Source organism: Rhopalosiphum padi, chromosome 4 (assembly GCF_020882245.1).
Source record: "Rhopalosiphum padi isolate XX-2018 chromosome 4, ASM2088224v1, whole genome shotgun sequence".
In the NCBI taxonomy this organism is placed as follows: Eukaryota; Metazoa; Arthropoda; class Insecta; order Hemiptera; family Aphididae; genus Rhopalosiphum; species Rhopalosiphum padi.
The window spans coordinates 50,664,376-50,691,681 of NC_083600.1; the positions used below are offsets into that span (position 1 = coordinate 50,664,376).

At 30.7% G+C, this 27,306-nt stretch overlaps 1 protein-coding gene across 1 annotated transcript; it reads right to left on the reverse strand.

Moving 5' to 3' along the window:
* LOC132929709 (D-2-hydroxyglutarate dehydrogenase, mitochondrial-like) lies at positions 1-27,306 on the reverse strand. Its single transcript, XM_060995236.1, has 8 exons — positions 27,167-27,306; positions 19,433-20,091; positions 15,005-15,202; positions 10,640-10,833; positions 6,329-6,497; positions 4,747-5,033; positions 4,372-4,543; positions 1-848 (listed from the first exon to the last, which is right to left on the reverse strand). The coding sequence occupies exons 2-8, from the start codon at positions 19,689-19,691 to the stop codon at positions 577-579; spliced, it is 1,551 nt and encodes a 516-aa protein (XP_060851219.1). The 5' UTR covers positions 19,692-20,091; positions 27,167-27,306; the 3' UTR covers positions 1-576.

The following is a 27,306-nucleotide window of genomic DNA, read 5'->3' on the forward strand; positions in this document are numbered from 1 at the left end:
TAGATATGACGCGGTGTTATATATTTTTACAATTATACATATGAACAACTTATATGTAGGTATTTATTAAAAAATAATACGATTATATAACGTGTGTACAACAACGTGATTTTTTATGTTTAGATAATATAATAACAATAATAATAATATGTCGGACGATCTTTATTTTCTCGTGCTCTCGGCCCTCGGGGACCACTCTGCAAAAAAATAGTTATGCTTTTTCTTTTTACATATAACGTGACAACGACTACGGTATACATTCGGAAAATAATACGCACACGCACACACGCGTACACATATCATATGTATATATTTATCGATTCACAGAATTTGTATTTTATTTAAATAGCTTCGGGGTTTGGGCATATAACGAGGAGAGTAAACTGTTTCCGTAGGTATAACCACATCGCTGCAAAAGCCCTTTCCCGCACATACGTATATGAAAGTAATTCCGTATATAAATATATATATATATATGTGCCGCGCGTACGTGTGTGCGCCAAAGTTTATCACCGCGGTTGACGTATATATGGCGTTATAAATACATAAATATTAGGTCATTTTTTCGATCCCGGATTACTGGTCGCCGGCCGCCGCGGTCGGGATGACTTTGTAAGGGTTCAATATACACTTTGGGTCCATGGTGTTTTTCAGGCTCCGCATAAGGTCGACGGCCGACCCGCTTTTCGTGTGCTCCAGGTATTTCGTTTTCGACAGACCGATCCCGTGCTCGGCACTGACGCTTCCCCGGTGCTTGGAAGTCCACCCGTAGACGAACGGCTCGATCATTCGGGCCAGTTCTTCGTCGTGTCTCGTTGTCACCACGTTCAGATGCAAGTTACCGTCGCCTGCAACACACACACACACACACACGCGCAAGCGCGCGCGATGAATGATATTATATTATTACGCGTGTTACGGGATTAAAATATGTAGTAAAATGGTTTTTTTTTTTACGAATCCATCGAAATTAATCGGTTACAAGAAACATAATAATATTTACATTCCCTTTCTGCGTTTATGTTATAACCGATTTCCGCCTGCGCGAGGTAGGTAGGTAACTGACCGCTGATGGGCGTCGGTATATATGCGTAACCGCGGCCCGAGGGCGTTTCATGTTATAATAATGTATAGATGTAGGTACGATATAAATAAATTATATACGTTGTAATACACCTCGGTCACGCCGGGTTTGGCGAATAATTACTGAAAAGTCGATACGAATATTATGTTACGAGCCTCTGGCTCGCCGACTGAGACGCTTAAATTATTAATATAGTTCGACGAGAAAAAATATCACGCGGGCTATGTGGTGTATACGATTGTACGAGTAGTCCGCTTTAAAAACTGAATATGTACGTACCAAAAATGTGATATTGATATAATGATTTTAAAGTTTCATGATAAAGTTACATTACGTTGTTTTAATTTTGTTTTTGAAATCAAATTCAAACTCATTATTTTTCTGCTAAAAATAAATTTAAACTGTACCTTTTTTCAAAACTTAATATTTATTATCACTTTATTCAGATTTAGTGGGTTTTTCATTTTTTAACTAATTATGTACTCGTTTAATTCTAAAAATAATTATCTACCGTGGTAATTGGTAGACATAATATAATGACCGTTTGTTGAATCAAAACTTGTAATCTACGAATAATAATTAACATAATGGTTTTTATATACCTAAAAATTTGCAATTATTTAATATTACAATAGGAAACCGTTTTAATAGAATAAATTATTATTTTCTACCGAGCTTTAACTGTTGACTGTAGTTATTAATAAATGTTTACAAATAATTGTGAGTTAATTTTTTTTTCAAAAATAATTAACTTATTTCTAAAACTTCAAAACTCATTTATACATTTGAGGTCCAAGACTAATTGTCTGAAATCATTTTTCTAGAATATTACTTTTTGTTTTAAATAGTTGTTTGTGTAAAATATGTTAAGGAGATAAAAATAATTACATGTTATATCCAGAATTGTTTTAGAAATATAACCTACTTCTATTACATTGTGAAAGATTGTTATATATATATACAGCAATTGCTGTATCTGTAGGGATTAAACACAAATATTCATATGCCAATCAGTCACAACATCAACACCACGTACTTCCTTTTTCTGCATTCCGGTATAAACTATTATTTATAAACAATACAAATCTGAGTTACAATATGTTGATAAGACAAATAATTGGTTAAAGTTTTAAAGCTTCTCTGAAGTTATTACTTTTTTTAATCTACAGACCCTAAATACTTTTTTTTTTATCCAAGACCTAAAATTGTCTGTTTTCCGTACACTGTCGTAAACATGTTGGAATTAATCAAACGACAAGTAAAAAACAAACAGAAAATAATTCGCGTACGCAAAAGCCTGGTGTACGTATTGCGGTTGACTTTTAATTCATTATATCTATATTATGTTGTTTGGGTAGATGAAATTAAATAAGTTTAAGCTGCAGGTATTCAGTCGGCGACCCTGTTGACATTTGTCCGTATTACTACAGTTGCGAAGGTATGGAGTGGGGGAGGGGCCTTCGACGTGAAAGCTCACGTAAACTCGGCGGGTATTGTTATACAGGGTTTTAGAATTGCCACCATAAGATCTAAGTCAAATATATGACTAACCTAGTTTCAGTATAGCTTATACGCATTGTTGGTTTATCATCCATGTGCGGTTCCATTTGTTTACCGAAAACCGGATAATATCATGACTGACGTCAATTTTTTGTGACCGATTGCGCAGTGGTTGTATTATGTAAACATTGAAGTCCGTGATTTTTAACATGATTGTAAATAGTATTATGATATAAAATAACATAAACTAACACATATATGTCATTATTTTATACATTGTTTTGTCTTCCGCTATTGCATGGAATTTTTGATCCGATAAACATTAATTCATGCAGCAAAATTTTCAATTCAGTAGTAGATAATTTACAATAGTCTATAATTATCAGATGGAACGGTGTGCACATACATATTTTGTCATTAAATCAGGAGCATACAAAAAATAAATACAGCATGTTTTAAGGATAGTCATTCATAAATATATTATTTTGTACAGACTAGTATCAAAAACTTACCTAATTTTTGTAAAAATTGTATTCATCTATATATTTTTTTTTTAATAAATTTTGACCTATGCATTTGTTCGCATAGAGTATAATTAAATCAATTATAGTCAATTATTTAATGGTTTCGTTCGTCCTTAATAACTCACTTACACCACACACACACACACACACACACACACACACATATATATATGTATTGAAATTGTAAATGGAAAACAAACAATCCAAAAATAGCTTTACAACTATATTTAATTTAATTTAATTTTTCGATGACGATCGAAGGTGTGAAGGATGATCACCGGCATTTTAGTGTTTTACACATATTTTATAAAAATGATGGCTAAAAAATAATTGCTATACTAAACAAATCCTAACTTAAGACAAAGGAGTAAGATTCGACTGCCCAATTGTCCCCTTAAACTTAATACTACATTAAATGTATGTACAGACTCTAAGCATTTAATTTGGTGTAGTTAAGTGAATAACTGAAAATTGGTTTTTAGTATTTTTATCATCAATAGTTCCATACTACTTTACATTTGATTTTAAACAGTAGGTTGTTTTGTAAACGTTAAATAAACATATTTGCCAGCATATTTTTACTAAAATTAAAATAATAAAATATTTTGACTTTTATAATCTTTATGAAAATATAAATATTTAAATAGTTTAATTAAATATTTAGTTATACTTGTATATTTCTGGGTATTGAAATGGCACGTTGCCATGTTTCAATATTAAAATAGCTTTATAATAGCTTAATAAGAATATTTTTAATTTGTTGAAATAAATTATAACTATCATATGATAATGGTATTCTAAAAGAGAAACCGCTCAAATATTGTTTTTTAAATAAATATTGCATAGTAAAACAAGATAAAAATAATGCATGTATATGTATTATATACACAATTTTGTTATGTATAATTTTTATTTCGATAAAAATAATGAATAAATCGATTTATTATTAATAAATAATAATGTACATAATCTTAGGTATATAACAATATACAAGCACTTTAATAATGTTTTATTATTATTATTTTTAATTATAATTTATCAATATCATATTTATTACGTTCAATCGAATACATTACAAATCTTTTAAATATTTAATTATCGTGTTTTATGAAGTTATATCTCAGTAATTCAATTTCAGTTTTATTGATTAGTACGTGGACTTCAGCCATAATAATAATAATAAAAAATCTAATAATTGATAAAAATTTGACATATATACCAATTATAAATATATATATAAATATTATTTATTTTTTAACTCACCTATGTGACCAAATCCACAAACGGTTTTGACATCTTCAATGTCTTTAAGTTTTTCCCGGGTTAACTCAACAATTTCATAAAAATGGCTCAGAGGTACCGATATATCGAAGCTGTACACGTAACCAAGCTTTAATAACGCTTCAATGACTGTTTCACGAACTTTCCATATTTTCTGAAAATAATAATTGTTTTTGGTTTTATACTATTTTTAGGTAAATAAAATTATATAACTCAAACTAGCAATAGCCCTTAAGTTCTATGTAACTATGAATTACAAGATTTTGGTAAGGCATCAATGATTATTAGAATATAATATTGTAAATACTGAATTGCATTAAAATGGTTCAAAATAAAAATTCAAGTATAGTAAGTTACCTGTATACTGGACATCTGATCGGTCGTTGTTGCATCGGAGATCACCGAGTCACCAAGAGCTTTTTCCAAGACATTTTCCAAGTGTTGGCCGACAGTTGGTTGACTAGAAGCGAGTTCGATGAGTACATAGAATGGATGGACGTTAGTGATCGGACATGAAAGATGAAGTTTGCTTTCCACAAACGTCACAGCTGTGTTATCCAAGAGTTCAAAGGACGATAGAGTTTCTCCGAATTCAGCACGAGCAATGGAGAACAACTTAAGAACTTTGTCGTAACTGTCTAATCCTGTTGACCAGATTAAAGATAAATTTCACAAAAATGGAAAAATTATTTATAGCAAATGCGTTTCTTGTTGGAATTCATAAAAAATATGCACAACTGTATGATTTTTATATTAATGACAGTATTTCTATATGTTTTATATACATAATGTAAATAATATTGGGTAGACTATAACTATATATTGTATGTACATGGTGTTTTTTTTATTTACAACATAATATAATAAGAACAATAATATCAATTCGTAAGAAGATGTGTGAGATGTGATACTTTAGAGCATTACCCTAATAGGTTTAATTATCATGTGTAAATATACATTGTTTTTTATTTCTAATATTATTTGTAAAACAAATGAACAAATGTTAAAAAAACATAATTACAGTTGAATAATTATACTGTAAATGACTATAATGACTAAATTTAATAAATTATTTGAATTTATTATATTTTTAAGATCCTAACTTTATTTTAAAAACAGATATTTACTATAGATATACACAAAAATGAATTAACTGTAATTTTTCTTAAATCTTTGTTAAACTCTTTACTCTTCGAAAAATTAATAAATATTAAATTTAATATGAGAATAGTGTCACATCGTTTTTATTTACCAGTCATAATTTAAATAACAAGTAAACATTTCACACTTATCCTACTATCATAATATCATCAGCCCGACCATCATCGTGACATTGCAGTTTGCCACACGCGCAATCTCTGTGACCATATTTTGAACAAAGTACACAAATGCTTTTATTAATTGTTTTTCTTAAGCAAGCGCTAAGTGGGATAAGTACCGTTTAGTTTTAGAAGAAATGCACAAGAATTTTGATGGTATTTTTTAAGTTATGTAGGAGGAATGTGTGTATTAAAGTTATTACTTATTAGCCACGAGGAATTAGTTGAAAAAATTATTCGATTAAAATGTCATTGTTAATTAAATTATTTATTGCATAAAATAATCAAAATTTGATGCAATATTTTTAAAGAAAAATTATTTACTGTACGAGTAGTATATTTAACATCATGAATAAACATTTTTTCATTAAATTTTTTGTTAATTTAATTTTACATTATTTAAGACAATGCATTATTGATTAGATAACTTATAATTTAATAATTATAATGTGTATTATCTTATAATATATAACTAAAAAAAAAAAAAATTATTTATGAAGGACTAAGATAGACAATTGAGGATTAATTGAACTTCTTTCTATTAATTTTAAAATTAAAAATAATTTATAAACAATCTAATATAGTATATTAATATAAAATACTAATGAGAGTAAACTAACCGATAAATGCCAGATTCACGTGCTTTGGAAGATTTGGACACAATATTGCTACTTTGGTGACAATGCCCAATGTACCTTCTGAACCAATAAATAAATGCTTCAAATGATATCCTGTGTTGTCTTTTCGCATAGTATTTAAACAGTCCAAAATCGTACCATCCGCAGTGACCTATACGGTTAAATAAGATTATCTTATTGTTTTTTTAAAAATAAATATCAATATTATTTATTATTTGATAGAAAATAAAAATAGCACACGACAAATGATTACATAATAGCGTTATAACGACAGTAATTTTATACTCCAGAAAAACACATTATTAAATAGTAATCACCAAAAATATATTATTAAAATAAAGGTATTGTTAAGCTATCATTATATAAGTGGCGTCAATAATAAAATGTTTGTTGTTTCCGCGAACGAACATGCGTTACGGACACACAACACTCATTTTCCCGCAGTAGGTTACCTCTAATATAAATATTTAAAAACATTCGTCTCACCACTCTCACCTTAGATATATTAATATTTTACGATAATAATTACGGTGTAAATAATATAATGCAGTACAACACGTCATATAACTATATACATTATACTATAAGAACAAGGTTGCGTCTAATTAAAAAAAAATCTCGTTCACAGCCTTCCAGTGAAATTAAGTAAAAAGAAAAGGAGAAAAAAATAAATGGCTTTAATAAATAAAAAGAGGGTTGGCGTCGTGGGTATATATTATAGTGAGCTTCGAGAGTTTCGGTAAATGTCTGGGCGATAAAAAAAAAAGGAAATGAACAACATGAAACACTGATTTGATTAAAAAAAAGAAAAAGTGAAGTTAAAAGAAAAAACCGAACCCACTTAATTGAGCGTCGGGCCGATTGCTAAATCACCGGCGACGGCGGCAGACATACGCAATTACAACAGTGGTGGTTGAGAGGGAACTGATGTCGTTTGGGAACCGACGGGTGGCGTGGACAAGGGGAAAGAGGAGGCTGTGGCATTCCGTGGAAACCGTATACGCACTGTGCATACCAATTCCGATTTCGGTGCCAATGAAAACACACGTAATTAAGCGAAAGTTTAGGGCCCCAAAGCCGCGTATTCGACCGTTCAAACTCATTTTGGCACCGCCGTTGCCGTCACGGCACAGTTTATTATGTTGCGTTTTCCATCGTAGTTTTTTATTTGTTTTTGACGCAACGGAAAACAGGGAGAGGGAGGAAAAGAAAACATTCCAATACGTTTCCCGTAAATTAGGTAGTTATGCAGTTATGGGTTTGTTTTAAATTTAACCACCACCGACATTTTGTAGGTAATACATGTTTAGAATGTAAGCCACACACAAAAAAAACATAGTAATATGTAATCGCGGTTATTTATTATTTCATTAAAATACGGCACTATAAGGAAAACAATTTAAATCAATTTGGGTTGGGTATAATAGTTTTTAAATTCTACTATTATCGAGTAGCACTTGCAGTAGGCGGAATTGGGGAGGCTGGAACTATTGCTTAGTGACAAAGCAATAACAGAGAAAATTTTGAATTTGATTCTAGTTAAATTATACGCTCAAGTGTTCTATACTGTCTGTCTTATGATATTCTAAATAGTTATAGGTACTCTCTACGTGTGATGCGAATCAAGTGGTTTGAGGAAAATGGCTGAGGGAAATTGAAGACTTGCTCTAATATGGTTTTGTGTATTGTTTACGTTAACGCATATATGCAGTGTGCTTTGATTTATTTTTTGAGGCTTTAGAGAGTAATGGAACGGACGAAGAAGGAAATACAAAAGCTTGTTTGGCGTATTAATTATACGTATACATTTATTATTTAATATTTGTAGCATAATACACAAGACCATACAATGACCGTATCATATTGTCATAAGTGTATGGTAAATACTATTATTCAGTAGTATTGACAGAGCTGCTGCAATATCACAATGAAAACCGACGGATACATCGGACAGCCTCGGGTAACTTTCGAGTAAAATTACATGTAGCGGTTGTCATAATTTACAAAAATTTGATTACGTATACCCTTTTGGTTTTAAATAGTATCAACGCCGACTAGCACTTTGTATACGGTAATTATTTCAATCGATCCGCCGTGTTTATTTAGGCATAAGGGCAACATAACCCTTGTTGTTTTAAATTATTTTTTACACGCCGATTAGGCGAACTCCTGTGCTAAATAGAAACCTTCGTGACAGTTCGTGTCACATTATCGCGTTTCGCGAGACTTCGTCGATATGTTGAAAAAAAAAAAATACAGCCATGACGGTGTATAAATAAAAATGCATATATGTATAGTATAGGTGAATATTTAACTCTTGTCGGCTTGTAGTGTATAATAATATTATCGCCCGAAAACGAAATGATTGTAATCAGCTATATCGATGCAGAGCCCCTTCTCACCCACTCACTTGGCCGTAACGCTCGACGTGGAGGTGCAGTGTATTAAATAAACAAACAGGTAATGTCTACTGTACGTATAGTAATTTTCCGTTTTGTGTTTCAACTTTTAATGATACACATTATTTTTCGTTTCGCGTGTTTACATTTTCTTACGTTATTATTTAAGCAGTACAGCTCTGTCCGTTTCGGGTTTAGAATACATTAGGCGTGTAATAATATAGCAATAATACGCACGAGAATGTTTTGTTTACTGAAACTCGGGAAACATGCGAAAAAAAAAAAACACTAAAAAGCTTTCAGATAGGTAGGCGATCGCTTTCAAAATTATCGACGAAAACCCCTCCAAAGGCTATCGTCGTCCACCATATATATATATATATAACGCATAAACAACGAGTGCATTACTCGTGAACGAAAGTCACGAAAACAACAGCAGTTATCATCGACACTCAACCCGTTAGAATGATAATGTAACATAAAGCTGATATGAATAACCGTATAACCACTATAACGGATTACGAAAACATATTAGGTATATATTGTGTACCTATTCGAGTTTATAGCGCACATATAATATCGCGAATGTATACGAGGCTACATTTACATCGGTATATACGCGTAGTATACCTATACGCAACGGATTAAAACGATTATAATATATTACATTGTTATTACTCATTACGACAAATCGACCATGAAAACGACTTGTTGTACCGACGTACATCGTGTGCGGCACGGGCAGCGAGTTCACAACACGAATCGCAGAAGCTCTGCGCTCGTTTTTCACATACGAGTGCAATACATAATAAGTAATAACGTATATTATAATAATATAATAATATATAATATTTTAGAGCGCGTAAACCGATCGTTGTTATTACTTTTATACGCGCAGCGTGCCAGCGTATATTGCATGGGCGCCCGGAGGGGGGGGCAAGACGGGGCATTTGCCCCCTCCCCCCTGGAATTCAAATAGAATGTTGAACATTTTAACTTTTATTTTGATTTATAAACATTTCATCGATATTTTTACTTTAGTGTGTGAGGTTGGTATTTGATTTCATATAATTCTAACACGTTTTGTAGTTTACAAGGAATAAACTTTTTTTAGTGTATTTTTTGGCGTTTGATTTCATTATGCCCCTCCCCGATAAATTTCCTGCGGGCGCCCATGGACTATATTGTATATAATAATATCATCTATATTATAATACAGTCGATGTGTATATCGTAAAAGCCGTCGTGTTTATTTTCCAATTGATAATTTTTTCGCACTCAAACGACGCAGTCTACCGCACGCGTACGCACTATGACATTTATCGGGACCCATCATCACGGTTTTCGGTCGCACAGAGTCATTGCATATTTATATACGAACTATAATATATATATTACGTACGTACGTACATACACCGTCACCATGTCACCGTAATCATCGTCATCGTTGCCGGCGTTACCCTATGTACACATAATAATATATCTACACGCGGCGAAGTAATAAGTACACACGGGTATATATATATATCGCAGCGGAGCGTGTGTGAGTGCACGAGGCCCACAGGGTTTTCCGGTCGGATGCACACTCAAAACCCTCTCGGGGGGGTCGCACACCCACACACGCATATATATTATGATCCCATCAATCGAATAAAACCAGACGGTATACTGACGGGGAGGGGGGTGGCGAGTAAAACACACACACACACACACACACGTCGAGCACAGGACCTAACGAACCGTCGATTGGGGACGGCGTATATGTATATACACGTGCGCCATCCGCAGTCCCAGCATGGCTTGATCCTGTCGCGGAATCGCAATGGCGGCGATTTACGCGACCGTATATACGTTTGTGCCCATCGCCCCTCTGTTTTTCTATTTATCGACTTACGGCTTCTAGGCCCAAGACGCACCCCTGCAGCGTGCCGTACCGTATGACGCGTATGCCGCCGGCGTTGGTCGACACGTTGCCGCCGATCTGACAACTGCCCTTCGACCCCAAGTCCAACGGCATCATGTACCCATGACCGTCCACGTGCTTCATCAACGACTCGAGCACGCATCCTGCCTCGCACACCAACACCCCTATAAAACGGTACAAACAGTATATTGTATTATTTGTATTATTAAAATGTTCATGATATGATATCCGTACGCGTACGAGTATAATATATATATATATAGGTATATTGTATTGTATACAAGTACTTGATACCACTATTGACTACAATATAATATTATATTTGGTAATCATAACTGCTACCGCGCGCATTAATATAATAATATATAATTACATTTTTGATTTAGACATCCATTGTTGTCAAAAAGAAGGGTTCGCGATAGTACAATGTTATACACTTATTATACAGTTCATATAGTCAGATACTTAAATATAATTGTCTACACTCTACAGAGTGATTTTTTTTAATTTTAAGCTAGGCGTTTTATCGAAAAGCATGACATTAAGAGTTTTTACATTTTTTTTTTTATGTATAATTTGAATCATTTACAAAACAACGTTTTTGAAAAACAATTTAGTTTTATTAATTTTTATCGTTATCAATTTTTAATTTTAAAAACTTAATTTTTTTATGACTGCTAGTATGTATTTTTAATTTAATATTCCAATGCAGAATATTTTTTTGAAGATGTCAATACGATACAAAAATTGCATTTTTAACGTAGGTATATAATAGTTACCTATACCATAGTCGATTGGAAATAGAATTTTAAGTTTAACTGAGCAATAACGGAGTGGTGTTGCACAAGGGTATCCCGTAAAATGTCGTTCCAATAATCAGATGTTCATATATAAACTATACCTAGGTATATTTAAATAATTATAAGTTACTAGTTGGGTATAACTAATTCTCTATCGAGTCTATCGAATCACTTTTCGGTTGCCGTCCCCGGATGTGTATAAATGGTATATCTATACATATAAAAGTTAAAGGTTAGTGATTACTCATTTACTCATTGGCCAAACTCACACAAAACCTCAAAAACTACTTAACCTATATGAAACTAAAATTTGACAGGTAGATAGTTGATAGGTCGGAGGTGTCGGATAAAAATGAATTTTGCGACAGTCGAATTATGGGGATTCAAAAACTTTTGTATGTGTATATGAAATTTCTACGTTTTTGTTGTTAGAAACATAAAAATTAGTTATTCTGTAAAATAGTTATTCTGGTTTATCTGTATATCTATATATCACTTACGATAGCCTTAGAGACATAGACCTCATTAGTTAAAAGATAAAATTGATAATAATATTATAACTACTATCTACTTATTTAACGATGAGCGTCTTCACATCCAACCATGCCTTACTGTTACACGCGCATCGCAGCATTTTTTTTTATAAAAAACACATTTCGTGTTTTTCAGTAAGTGAGTGAGTAACCTTTGGATTTTTTAAAGCCGAAATTATTGCACGGGATTAGTATACTGTGGCCCATAAAAACGGTGTTGAGGCTCTTGATAGAATTTACTTCAGAATATTAGGAATTGCAACAGACTAAGTGATGTGGAATTACAGTTCTATATTGGCTGAGACTTGAAACAAACTTTCCCTGTTTTACCACGCGGGACACGTGCAGACAAAGTCCAAGCCTACTTAAAATCTTCATTTATATGGATTAAAGTTAAGGTTATGTTCACAATAGTGAATATGTGTGTTCTCTTATTTTATTTTTAGCCATTTCATGTTTAACAGAGTAGTAAATAATTCAAATATTTTTACCATTATTGCAAGAAACTTATTATACTTATAAAAAACTTTAATTTTATATTTAATTATTAAATCTTCATAAATGTTTTATTTATATTTTATTGAATATTTTTAACATGTGTGTATAAATTTATTATATTTTTTTAGAATATACTTTTTTATTTAAACATAATTGGTGCCAATTTCACGGTGACGCCACTATACTTGATACACGAATAAAACATTTTAAACCTATAGACATTTTTGACTTTATACACGTCACGCCATGTGCTATACTGCTATAATATACATTATAGAACATACTTTGATGTATATTATTATGAATATTATACGCAAAGGTGGGCATCAACTAGTTAGTTAATTCTTTAATTAACTTAATAGCTTAACTATAGATTAATTGCCCTTATCCATTGTAATAAATAATAACATGGCTTTTTTTTAGTTAATTTGTATAAATAAGTAGGTACCTATTATTTATAACTTTGGTTAAAATTAAAGTTAATTACATGGTATAATATTATTCTACGTTACAAGCACGTATTTAGGATCAATTTCGGGGGGGGGGGAGGGGGTTTAAAATATTTATAATACATGAATTAAAAATATGTTATAAAGTTTATAGTTAGTTTGTTTTTACTTTAAAAATGTCCTGGGAGGGGGGGGTTAACTCACGTTATAATTATGCTGAATACAATGATCTTAAATAAAATATTTATCGATTTAATAACTTAATATACCAACACTCTAACGCGTGCAACTGTTGTTGCCTAAACCATTACAGTCATAGGTGCCACTAGTAGAGGCTAAAATATAATATCAAAATATTTTGCTCCACCTAAAAAAATATTTCTTTGTATGTATTTTTTGTGACGATTGAATTCCAAGAATAATACTAAGTTTGGATACATTATACAATAGGTATTCCCTCTCATATAAATGCAAAATTGTATCCATTTACCACGTTGAAAGGTTTTTATTTTTAAAATAAAAATGTTTCTTTATTCGTATCCTAAATTCCCAGATCTGTATTTTTTCTAAGAACAATGTCTTGTGTTCATCAAGTCAGACCATGGGCTGATACCCTGACTACTGACTAGCCTATAACCTGTAGTTTTGTCTATGATTACACTGTACAATACGTAAGACGTAAATGATTAATTATTTAAAAAAAAATACAATTTGCAAAAATAATTAATGCGTGATATGAGTAATAATAAAAAAAAAATCACTTTTTAACCTAAGTTAGTTTATTTTTTCTGTTTATTGTAATTTGTGTAGTTTAAAATTTAATTAAAATATTTATTAGTTATTAATAAGTAACTTAACGTTCTGAACATGAACTTAACTAACTCAAGTTTTTATTTTTTTTTTCATTAAAGTGAACATTTTTTGATTATATTTTTATAAAAAAAATATGACAAATAAGTACCATAATATGTAAAATTTATTATTGTTACTCGTTACTCTATACCTACGATCTATACGATACTTAAAATTATAATGTAAAATTCATCAAAGGGCTCGTGATATATTCTGATCCATAAAAATAAACCTCTAATTGTTTTTTTTTTTATCAAAATATTATACTATTTATATTATATCTATTTTGGGTAAATTTATTCACAAACCCTAATCATTTGAAGTTTGAAAAAATAATATTTTAGTATATCTAAAAATTGTTCAAATTGTATTTGTTATTTGACCAAAAAAAAAAAAAAAAAAATAATAATCTATTAACTTCGGCGTTTGGGTAAAAATGTGCAGTCGGTGGAGAGATTTTTTATCACTAAAAATATTAATTGCGTGGCTAAGAGATTGAGAAAAAAATTGTGAATGAGCGGTATAGAGCATTGAAAATTTCTCAGGCCAAAGCATCGGAGTTACACCACAGCGTGTATAATATAATATCGTCCTATACACAAATATCACCCTAAATAACGAACGTTACGGTACATAATATGATATTACGTATAATGGTATATATTATTATTATACATATTATAATATGATATTGTGTGAAGTAAATACACGGCATTTCTATATACTCGCCGCCAGTAATACAACACTATATGTTGAGCGTGTATATAATATATAATATAGGTAGGCGTGCACAACTCGGTCTGTACTACAGTGGTATACAATATACATCACCTTATTGTACACAACAACAACTGCTACACAATATACCTACTGTATTACTATATATACTGCCTATATATACGTATATAGTTTTGACGCTGCCGACCGCGCCCGAGAACCGCACGCACGCGAGAATACGATACAGGGTGCTTATCGCCGTCCCCGTCAATAACATACTATTTTCCCCGGACAACGTTACTGAAATACGGTCTTGGAAAATCGCCATCGCGCACATCGTGTGTGTGTGTGTGTGTGTGTGTGGCATAACATTGTACGCCGTATAATATTGTCCGACGACATTATTTTATTATTGTCTTACATAATATGTATAGAGGAACGGTTATGCGTTTATAATATTTTGTACGCTTACGTACGCCTACTTACCGGACACTGGATCGAAATTAATTATATTGTTCATCCGCTCCGTGGATAAGACCACCTCGTCGAATAGCGCCACGCTACCGCTCGACAAGCTCGTGTTGCCCGCCTGCGGGCACACCGCAATGCTTCTGGCGTTGCAGTACTTCAGTATGTCCGACACGTCTTCTGCGGTTTTTGGTCTTAACACCAGCCCGCTATCGCCTGTACACAGCACACACGCATACATCAATCAAACGCAATAATTATGATGATGATAATAATAATAATAATAACAACAACAAGAACGGTATAGTTATAATATACCTAATAGCAATAAAAACAATAAAAAAATATACAAATATAAGAATATATATAAATTTTTTTTAAATGCGTGTCATTAGCGAAATATTTGGGATATTAGGGGGTGTTCACTGATCTTCAGAACTAGTAATAATTTATAATAATTTAATATTCATAAAATTTACGGCAAACAATATATAGCATATTAAGTCATAATTTTGGTGATTATATTTTATTAAAATCAATCATGAAGTTGTATTATATTATATTATTATTAAATTATACGAGTGGCGTGTATATATCCAATATCCATTATTAATTATAACTTTTATTAGTTCATAAAGAATTTTTTTTTAAATGATATGGGTTTGAAAGATATAGGCCATGTGGGTTATGGTGATTTGAATATTTTAGTATCTATAATTAATTTTTATCTATCAATATTTTATTTTAAGTAAAATAATAAAAATTATCAATAATATAATAAATACTATAGATCTATTCTAATATTCCATATATTTTATATTTTCGTTAAATAATTTTTAAGTGCTATCCAACTATCTTTACTTTTCATTTGAAAAAAAATAAATTTACTGAATGGTATGAGAAATTTAAAAAATTAAAAATATGGCCTTTAATTTTACTTGAAAATAATAAGAATTTGAATAAATTCATTATTAAAAAACAAAAAAAAATAAAATAAAATCGGTGTTAGCATACTTAGTGAATCATTCTGATGTAATGATGTGTATAAAGTGTGAGCATATACGCCTTCGAGCTGTGTGTTTTATCACTACACAAAAATGTATGCGGTGGAAAGGAGGCCCTATAAAATCTATGTTCCCTTGATCGTGTCACCCTGGTTTCCATTTATTCTGGGTTTGTATAGTTGTATCTATATTTGTAATTTGTACATTGAGTGCGTGCGTTTAATTCCGGACGTTTTATAGCCATACAATTTCAACACGACCGTCGTTGTCTGGCTTTTGTGCCACGGTCGTAATTTGTTGGCGGTTATAGGCGGCGAATCGGGTCATCCCACAATATATTATAAAAGAAAAGGCTGCATCCGAGTTGGATCCCCGACCATAATGGTACTTTTTTTTGGATAGAAGTGCACTTTATAGTTGGTTTTCAGATTTGTATTTCCGTATTAGATGGTATACGACGCTAACTATATAGATTCTGGATTTGTATAGAGGTAAAACAATTTATGTATATTTGAGTAAAAGTCTATAAGATAATTATTATAATAACGACCATTTAAGTCATAAATTCATATCCTATCCCTACCAAAATATCTCTCAATATTATTTTTTACGAACATTTAACAAAAACTTTATAGGCAGTTTCAACAGTTTATTGTAATAGATCAGGAGGGGGTTACATACCCCGGAAAAATCTTTCGTAGATCATGAATTCATACATAAGAATAATTTGATTTTTAATTGAGTATATGCGTGAACTGCATAACTCGTACAATATATATTTATAAATATACAATATACATATACAATTACGAGTGTACATATGAGGAGTAAATAATCTATTTATCGTTTTATTTTATATTATGTAACAATAATTCAATTTTATTTTGTACTGATTTTCGATGGGTTTCACCCTCCGCCAACTCTGCGAATTTGAAATTCCATATCCACCCTAACACGCACCCTAGAATAAAACTAATTGGAATTTAATGCATATTACACACAAAACACACATACGCATATATACATTATACATATGTATTACATTTATTTACGCATGTAATTTTTATTAATTTTGTGTTCAATAGTAAATACCAAACCATCAGCCACAATGAGAAATTATAAATCGCTCCGACAATCATTTACCTAAATTTTATTTTTATTGGAATAATTTTCATCTGTAGCTATATAATAAGTGAAGTTGCATAATGTACTACATGATTTGACTCGTTATTGATTTGTGTGAATAATAACTTCCTATAATATATAAATTATAATACTGATGCAATATAACGGTTAAATATTGTGCTACACTAAGTGTATACTCTAATGGATATTGCGCGTGTATTTATAATAATTAGTACTCGGAAGTTGTAGGATTTGCATGTTTTTTAAATGTTTATGATCGTATTTATGCAGACTACGTTATTAATTCGTTGCATATTATAATGTCGAGTTTAAAAATTAAATATCACAAAGTATTTTTCTTAATCCTTTGTCATTTTCACATATGTATTTAATAATATGTCAGAGATAGATTATAAAATATTCTAGAACCTTTGGTGTACATCATTTTTGTCCTTGGTTTGTATTTGATAGTAATTCAACAAATTGTATACCAAGTTATGGAAACATAATATATCTTATATAATAATATACATATTTTTTTTAATTTCCAGAATAACTAATTTAATTTAACTAAAATAATTTAAATACAAAATTTAAAAAAAAAATGTAATTTGTAATAAATATTAAATATAGTTGGAATAATGCAGGAATAACACTTTTACATTTATTAGTATTTACTTTGATAATTAACAATACTATTGTTGTTCGTTAATTTATTATACTGTAGTAATTTATATGAATCACCAACTCGGCCCAATTCACTTTTTTTTGCCCTAGTCTATTTTTTTTTATACATTTCAAGCTCTAATGGCGATGATCTGATTAATAATCAAAATAATATGTTGTTTGGAACATTAAACCTATAGGTATATTTCATGTATAGTGTGCGATTAATAAAATGATAGCGGCATAGTCACATTAGGATTCTTCGAATAATTATTTACGACAATGCGCTTAATGATATTTGTTGGTATTTAATATTTTATGATGTTGAAATATTTGATTTTAATGAACGCCGTTAAAAACAATAAAATAACATATTAATGCCGTGGCGAGTTCAAGTTTTGTAATCACTAATCAGCTTCTATGTACCAATAGTTGTACCATGTACTAAAATTAAAGATAAACTTACGTAAAATTAGCCGTGTCGTACAACTGTGATGTGTTGAAAAAGAAATTAACGCGTTCGTTGCGATAAAACGTAGCAGAACGATCGCTCGAATATATAATAATACGAACAATGTTCATCTGTAGGACCAAAACAATAATTCAGCAGTGGGATTTGAAATTAAACGGTGCGAGAGAAAACCCAGGAATGGGAAGAACACAAAGATAAATGGTGCGCATTTACGGCGCCAGAATATTGAAAGAAAAACGGATTGTGGCGAAAATCAATAACGACTATATATGTATCATGTTTGTGCTGCTGCACGACCACGAAAGTAAAGTATTGTACATATATAGGTATATAAATAGCCGTATAAGAAGGTATTATATAGTTGATAGTTATTTGAACTCTGACCGGTCGGAAACAATCAGCAAACGACGGAGTATTTTTCTCCCTCAAAACGTTATTATCTACATTACTACATTAGGTGTATTATACAGTGCGACTATAAACCTAAAGTTAACACTAAACACTTTTGTTGAATTACCATCGATTTATTTCACAATGAGTGGTAAATAATACAACAAATGTTTAGAAACAGTCGAACGAATCAAATTATTTTATAATATAAACATAAAATAATTAAGCACCTCCCTACCTACCTACCTACCTACCTATAGATAAGGTAATTTAAATGTTAAAGATTCTTTTTTTACCTATTTCTATTCATTTTATGCTTATTGAAATATTTTTATATTGAGTCTGATAAAAACGGATTGCGTAAGTAAAACTTAGTCAATTTGGGAGTTACGTCAAAATTCGATGAGAAAAATATTGATATAAGAAAATAAATCAGCTGTTTTACAATCTGTTATCAAAAGAAAAAAAATGTTATGAACAGTATGAATAAATTGCACACCTTTAACGTGAGCAGCTCAGAAATGATTCCCGAAACATGTATTAGGATTATGTCCCTACCCCAATTTAAAAATCCCTCTCCACAATTTGAATTGATGGTTATTTCGCGGGTTTATCAATGATAGTGTCATTATTAGCTTCTACATGCAATAAGGGTTTTGTTTTCGCATTTTGGTTTCAATCGATACAGCTCAATGTCACTGAGACCCTCGAAAGTCACGACCACGACTTTGATGCACAATAATAATAACTGTAGTCTGCAATAGACAATAATGCAGTTGTTGTCATTACCCGACGCATGTTTCATGTAGTCCACATTGTACGGCCCGACGTTTAGGGCGCCAGTCAGCACGTTTGGTTCACCCAGCAGCGATTGGAAATGACGCACGTCGGCGTCGGTCACGCGACTGTAATCTCCCCGAACGTGGTGTACGTCGTTTACGACCTTTGCGTTCGTTGGCGTTGCCGATGACCTTTTTCGCCGACACTGAAGGGCCGTCCGATGCAAAAGCATCCGTCCGACGTTGATCGCAGGTTTCGTTGAGTACATGACGACGACGATTTATGTCGATGTATCGACAATCGCTGATAAATGCAGAAAGATATATCGCTGACGATGTTGCGTGATGACCGCTGTGACGACGATAGGTGACGGTATACTAACCAGTGGGCAGTGTTGTATTTAAACGGAAAAACGTTGCGTTAGATGAATAAATAAATCATGGTAGACGATAGTGGCGAATAAAGCGTACAGAAAACTTGTGTTGAAATTGAAAATGTGTTTTATTATTATTAATATTTAAAAAATATTATTTATTATGTTACCGCGGATCGGCCAAGAGTAAATAAGTAAATATATACCCGTGGGCGTCTGTTCTTTGCAACGCACTGCTGAACCGCTGTTGAGGTATATACTTGTTACACTGATAACTGCGGTGTAAAGATAATCACTAAAAACATACGAAATGCGATTAGTGTGTTAATATAGATTAATCTACACTGCCACGTATAAATAATATACATAATAATGCAACTTGAATATATATTTATAAAAATTGATAATTTTAATTTGGACAATCATAATTCATAATATACCTATGGTATTTTTTTTAATGTATAATTTAAATATTATATAATTATTATTTACACAAATTATATGCATAAAAGATTAGTTAGTTATCTAACTGTTTAATTTAGGTGCTGTTATAAATAATAGTTATTGTTCCATTGGACCAATGGAATATTCAAATATAATATAGAAATAAAGGCGGAATTCGTTTATTATCATTTAACATGAGAAAACAATATTTTGTGGTTTTATGCCCCGCATGCAATATGCACCGATAACGTCTACTACACGCAATTACCAACGCGCAACCGTTCATTTTAATAATTTAATATCTATTAATTACAAAATAAATAGGTAGGTTACCTACTGTATATTGTTCATATTGATATTAATTATTGTATTTTACTGTTAATCATTCGTAATCAATGGTTAATATTTATTTATAATTTATATTATAAGAAAGGCATTTCTTATGAATTATGATGATGTAAACATGTAAATTATAACTATATTATGAACTAATGAACTACTTATTTTAAGTATACATTGCACACCTGAATGCATTTTCCTGGAGCCTATATCACATTTGTGATGTGTTTTCAACATGCAGTGGACATATATAGGGCATCAATAAAATTGTTGTTGTGCATTGAATTCGAAGATTCAAAAATAATGTTAGTATACAGATTTTGATTTTGGACATTTCTTTTTCAACGAATTTGAATCTGGCAATACTTACAAATAACTATATAATAGTGTAAAATATACACAAGTATTTATTACTTATTAATAGGGCTAGGGACTTCTAGGAGATTGCATGTTTTCAAATAATCATTAAAAACATAGCTAAGTAATATAGAAATTTGTTTCATAGCAATTTGAGTTTATATTTTAAATTTATACTTGCATATTTGACAATTTTTCATTTTATAAGTATATATTTGACAATTATTTATATATATATATGAATAGGTAAGTTTTTAATTCCCAACTCAAGAAAATATATAATTGTTCAATGTAATTATCAAGGTAATTAGTACTATATTAAAAATAAATAAATGTATTCAATTTTAATTATTTTTTAAAACAATTTAAAAAAAATATTGTTTTAGACTAAAACTCAATGTAAGATGAAAACAAATCTGAAAAAAGGAAAATAATTATCTCAGAGAATTAATCAAATTAATATATATAATCAAATTCATTTATTTATGTATCATATTTACAAATATTATTATAATTTATTATGAATATACTTCTTTAAATGCATATTTTAATAGCATATTTAGTGATTATTTAGGGAATAAATACATACATATTTTAAGGTTTTTTAGCGCATGAAGTCTCTGGGTTAGGTTAATAAGTTATAAACAAATTTTAGTCGTAATTATAAAAAATTTTTTTTTGGTCTGTGTGAAAATAACCCCTACTTTTTCATGTATTTGTAAATGTATTATAATAAAAAAATAATTTATAAAATATATAAGTTGATTCTAATCTTAATAAAAATATTTGTTTTTTAAATTATGTACATATTTCCTATATAACATCATTCTTTAATAAATTGACAATATTATTGAGTATAGCCAAATTTGAAAAACAGCCTGGAAGTGTGTACTCGTTGTTGACCAATTTATTGTCTCATAAAAAAAAAAACTATTTTTCGTGACTATTATCCTGCAATATATAAAATCGGGAATTATGAAAATATTCGGGGGGGGGGGACTTAGATCTCCCGTTGAATCCCTCAACCAGTTTCGCGTTGTACAGTGTGCCCAATGCCCATGTTCCAAGATGCAATTTAGAGCAAATATTGCTGCACAGCAGGTTTAAAACATTGTAGGTATACGATAAAAAAAATTAAATACTGCAGTGCGGTTTGATTTGTTTACGAAATTAAAAAAACTAGTTAACTCAGGTTACTCGATAGATAAATAGTCTATAAATACCTCATGCTACGTTCTTGACAGGCATATAAACATACTAGCACTGTACTAGCCACTAACACACTGTAAGTATTTAAGTATGTTATACCATAAAAGTAATTAAAATATAATTATTCAGTCGACTAGACCTGTTATTATAGATCAAAATTAAGCATAATAAATATATATATTTATAGTTTACAACTGACTGGCCTGATATACACGCAACACGCATTACACGTACCTATGACAGATTAAAATACGTGCCGTATACAATCATAGATTTTCTATAGTACACGTACTATTTAAATAATCACAGAACTGTAAAAATGAATAAAAAGAGGTTTCAATTAAACCGTATCATATTGTAACATGTCATGTCATATATTCAACTTGTAGGCAATGTATTACCGACATTTTGTTACCTATATTTACAATTTAAATATATGGAACACGGTATGACACGGTGTTGTGGAAACCCGGCGTAATTGTAAATCACACTTAGTTGTTCAGGGATGCAGGTGTGTGACTCGAAAATTCAGAGAACACTACTTATTTTACGTCATCAAAATGTATAATATTCAGTCGACGACACGAGAAACGCTTTTGAATAACAATTCCATGAAATCGATATGACCGCACACGTTTTAGAATAATAATAATAATAAAAAAATTAATCATTTACGTACAAAACGTACCTATATATATATAAAAAAATATTATTATACAATATAAGATATAAATAATAACACCTACGCATATTCATATCATGATTAACAGCAATTTTGATTTGTGTTTGTTTTTAATCGACATTATTAATATTTGTATAATTGACTGAAAACATTTTTCAACAACATAATAATATAATATACCTATTACATTTATAACGAATTGGTTTTTTGTAAGTACCTATAGCAGACAAAAAGTCAGTAACACGTTTAGTGTTATTATTATGTCTTTCTTTTCGATTTGGATATTTCGAAACTTGTCTTTTATTATATTATAATACGTATGTTTATTATGATATTTTATGTGAACGATAACGTTTCGATTTACATATTTATTATTTGTATGGGATTTTCTAACGAATCAAATCGATTATCTATTAATAAATAATAAAACATATTAGTGTTATTACCTACACAATTGTATTCAAGTTGGATTTTCTGTAGTGAAATACGATATTATATTAATATTGTGTTTACATATACCGTCCATGACGTTTTTACAAAGACATAATACCATAAGGCGACTTATAATATTACCTATTCCATTAAACACTAAAACGTAAATACTTTCATACTTTCATACGCCTTAAACAAATAATTAAATGATAATAAATAATATACCTTCCTTAATAGTAAATCCTCTACTTTAGTACTAGGTATATAGATAGAAAGCACAAGTATAAGTTTTAGTAGGTAGTGATAATATAATATTTTTTTTAAGTATATGACATAGGTATCCTCATTTATTAATACACGTTTACTCTATTTATTTATGCATAATGTAAATAATTAATTTTTGAGCTATACACTAGTCATCAATAAAAGACATAAAAACTAAAAAGTATACTCAATATATTCTAAAACAATAATGATAATTAATTAATTGGTACCAATAAAATCTATCAAACCAAATGATATCAAAATATTCAAAACTGATATCGCTTTGTGCTGCCGAAGTGTAGTTACATTTACGTTTACGTATATATAAATATTTATCCAATTATTGTTTTTCGTATGCATCTGAGAAAGACATAATGTAATCTTATTTACTTTATTGTATAGCGGTAAGTAGAAGTAGAAACAGCATAATTCAATAATTGTTGAAACATTAATACATCAAGATTGATAAAAGTCTAATACTATTATGTTTTCACTCTCGACAAAGATTATGCGAATATTATCGTTATTCAAATATTGTATCAAAAACGTAATAATAAAAAATAAAACTTTAAAACGTATGTATACGCATATACTTGATCGATCATAATTATTATAAACACTATATCATATAGCTGCAGCTGTCAGTTCAATTTAAATATAATATACTCAAATAGGTAGACTTGGTGGGAAGAAAAAAAAACGCTTTTCGCTTACGTAAGTATGATACGTCATCGTGTCGAGGTGAATATATACTACTTTATTGTACTTACTAAAATGAAAAAAAAAATCACATGTATTTTCATTTTTCTGCCGTTGTGTTCGCACGCTCACCCGCGTATTTGATCTCGTCGCGTCATATTTATTATTGTTATTGTGATGCATAATGCATAATATATATACAAACGATCCACTGCGACAATACCGCATTTGTCAAGCAAACAAAACACATCAGTCTCGCCGAATGACGTCCAAAATCCTCTCTCGCCTGTGCACCTGCCCATATTATAATATATAGTTGCACGAAAATACCGAAAGACGAGTAGTACCGAAGGTTTACCCCACGTCTAAATGTCTGCAGTTATATGTTTGTATAAGTGAAAATATTGTTATAAATTAAAGCGTTGTTTATAATATGTCATGCGTAATAATTATATTCGAAAACGATTACAAACCATTATGTGATTCTGAGGGCGACGAATATTTTGAAATCGGAATTTATAAAACGGATTTGTCACATTTTTTTTTTTAATCGAAAATTGCAATGAGTTTTAAGTGATGTAACCAGTGGCGTGCTCGCGGGTGAGGATAAGGGTGTCATATACCCTCTTTGGATTTTTTCTACATGAAAAAAAATTAGGGTCTATGACAAGTGAAAAGTGAATAGGTATCCCCCCCTTTCAAAAAACCTGAGCACGCCATTTATATTTTTCTTGATAGAAACTATAATATTAATAATACAATTAATATCGTATTTAGGTACTGTATATTTGTACATCGCGTCGTGGCTAAATACTAAATAGCCAAATGTACCTGTTCTTTATTTGTGCAGTTTATAATTTATGTGTTTAATAGTAGATCGAATAGATATACGAGTACATTAATTTCCTTTCTTTTCCCCACAAAATCTATACAGTTCATTATGCAATTTATAAAGTTTATTATACATGATTATGCAAGATCCATCCCGAAATGTACATGACACTTCTTCCTGCGCAAAATCAAAAATACACGGAGTGAGGCCAGACAAAAGGGAATATATCTTGCCAATCCCACACCGTGTATTTTTGATTTTATACCACTGCTATGTTGTATAGTGATGCTGTATACTATATCAACGTCACGATCGTTATATCAACGCGATATATTATTAAGAAAACCACCGATAACAAAACAAATACACGTACTACGCCGTGATCATGATTTTTAATTGGTAGTTGTCTCCGTATGTATACCCGACGAGTTCATTGCTAAAGTTCTCAACTAATACATTTCTAATTTAACACCATTAATATCTATTTTTGAGTATCATACTCTCATCGTCTGTTTCACGGTTTCCCCACAATCCAGTTGAAGTTGAATTTGAAATTGAAATTAGAAAATTGGAAAAAAAAACGAAATGTAAATAATGTATTAAGTATATACTATAATATTAATATAACGTGCATGCAGATTATATAACTTGTGTTGATTTTTGTTTGAAAGTGTAATTAACTAATGTACGAGTTCAATCGTAGCGCAGACAATATACGTGCGCACTTGATACATATATATGTTTTTCAGTACTAGCTAATAAGTATTATTTAACAGTAAGTTAACAAAGTAATAAACGTATAATATATCTACAACCTACGTATACAATCGTATATATATATTTTTTGTATAACTCGTTTTATCACATGGCTTACATCAGAAGATTCAAATATTTCCAAGGAAAAAATGTATTATATTGAGTGTGGTTTTTTTAACATTATTAATAAGATTTTAGTCACTACGATTAAAAATCTAATCGAACGAAATTTATCGTACCACGTGTTGAGCACTTACCGGATCTTATTCTCAGAAAAACTCAACTAAATGGACAAGAGATCTATTTCAAAAATAATCCAATAAGCGGTGACTGGTGAGTAAGTGTGTTGCACTACTTGTACTTTTGTAATTATATCCATGTATATGGTACTCGCAACATTGCAGAATATAATAAAATATGTATAAACTATAAGAGTATACAACGCAATCCATGATGGCGAATTTGAAATTTTTTTGCTTTTGAGTTTTGAGTGCGTGTCGCGCATACCTTATATACACGAATAACATAATATATTACAGTATTCAGTGGTGGAAGCAGACTTTTGTCGTCGTCATATTCGAAGAGGCGTTTCGACGGGAAGTTTTTCATTTTTTCATATAACCCACGGTACCGTCATGGGTCACCACCTTTGGGATGTCGTGCATGCACCGACCAAAAACCGCGTCGTGGTCTGATCTCAGTATACTCACCACCACTTGCGCATAATATATACGCAAATGCATTTTTTAATATATACTTACTCAATATATAGAATACGTGAGGCTAGTAATACGTATACAGGGTGATTCGTTTTTAAGTTAAACGCTCATTTTCTTAAAAAATTGCAGTTAACGTTTTTTGAAATATATTTTTATTTTGTACTGTTTTTTTTAAGTTTGAACTTTTTTGGATGAAATCACCTTTTTTAATTTCATATTCTGAAAGAGAATATGTTTTTGATAATTTTAATATGTATTAAAGAATTAAATTTTGAACAATATTAGCAGCTAATTAGGTAGTTATATAACTCATAAGTATTTAAAGTCTAAATAAAAGCATAACGGGTAGTGGACCGACGTTTCGTCGAAATTTGTTTTAATCTATTATAAAATTCTCAGAAGTGCATTTTGCGCAAAAAAGTAAATGACTTGAAAAATGCTGAATAAAAAATGGTAAAAGATATAATTTAAAAAAAATGTATGTTTATAATGATTAAAATGAGCTTTAAGCATTATAATATGCGGAAACAATTATTTTCAAAAACGTTAATACTTTTTGATAAAATTATAGTGTTCACAGAAAGAATCACCTTGTATTGGTATACTGCACAATACGTGATGTATAAATATACTTTACCAGCTACCTATGCGCCTATGCCACGCATATCATGCGCTCTCCGCCGTCGACTGTCGGATCCTATATAATACACATATAACACACTATATAGTCACTATATGTACACACCCGTCTACGTACACACGCGGCACATCTCGGCG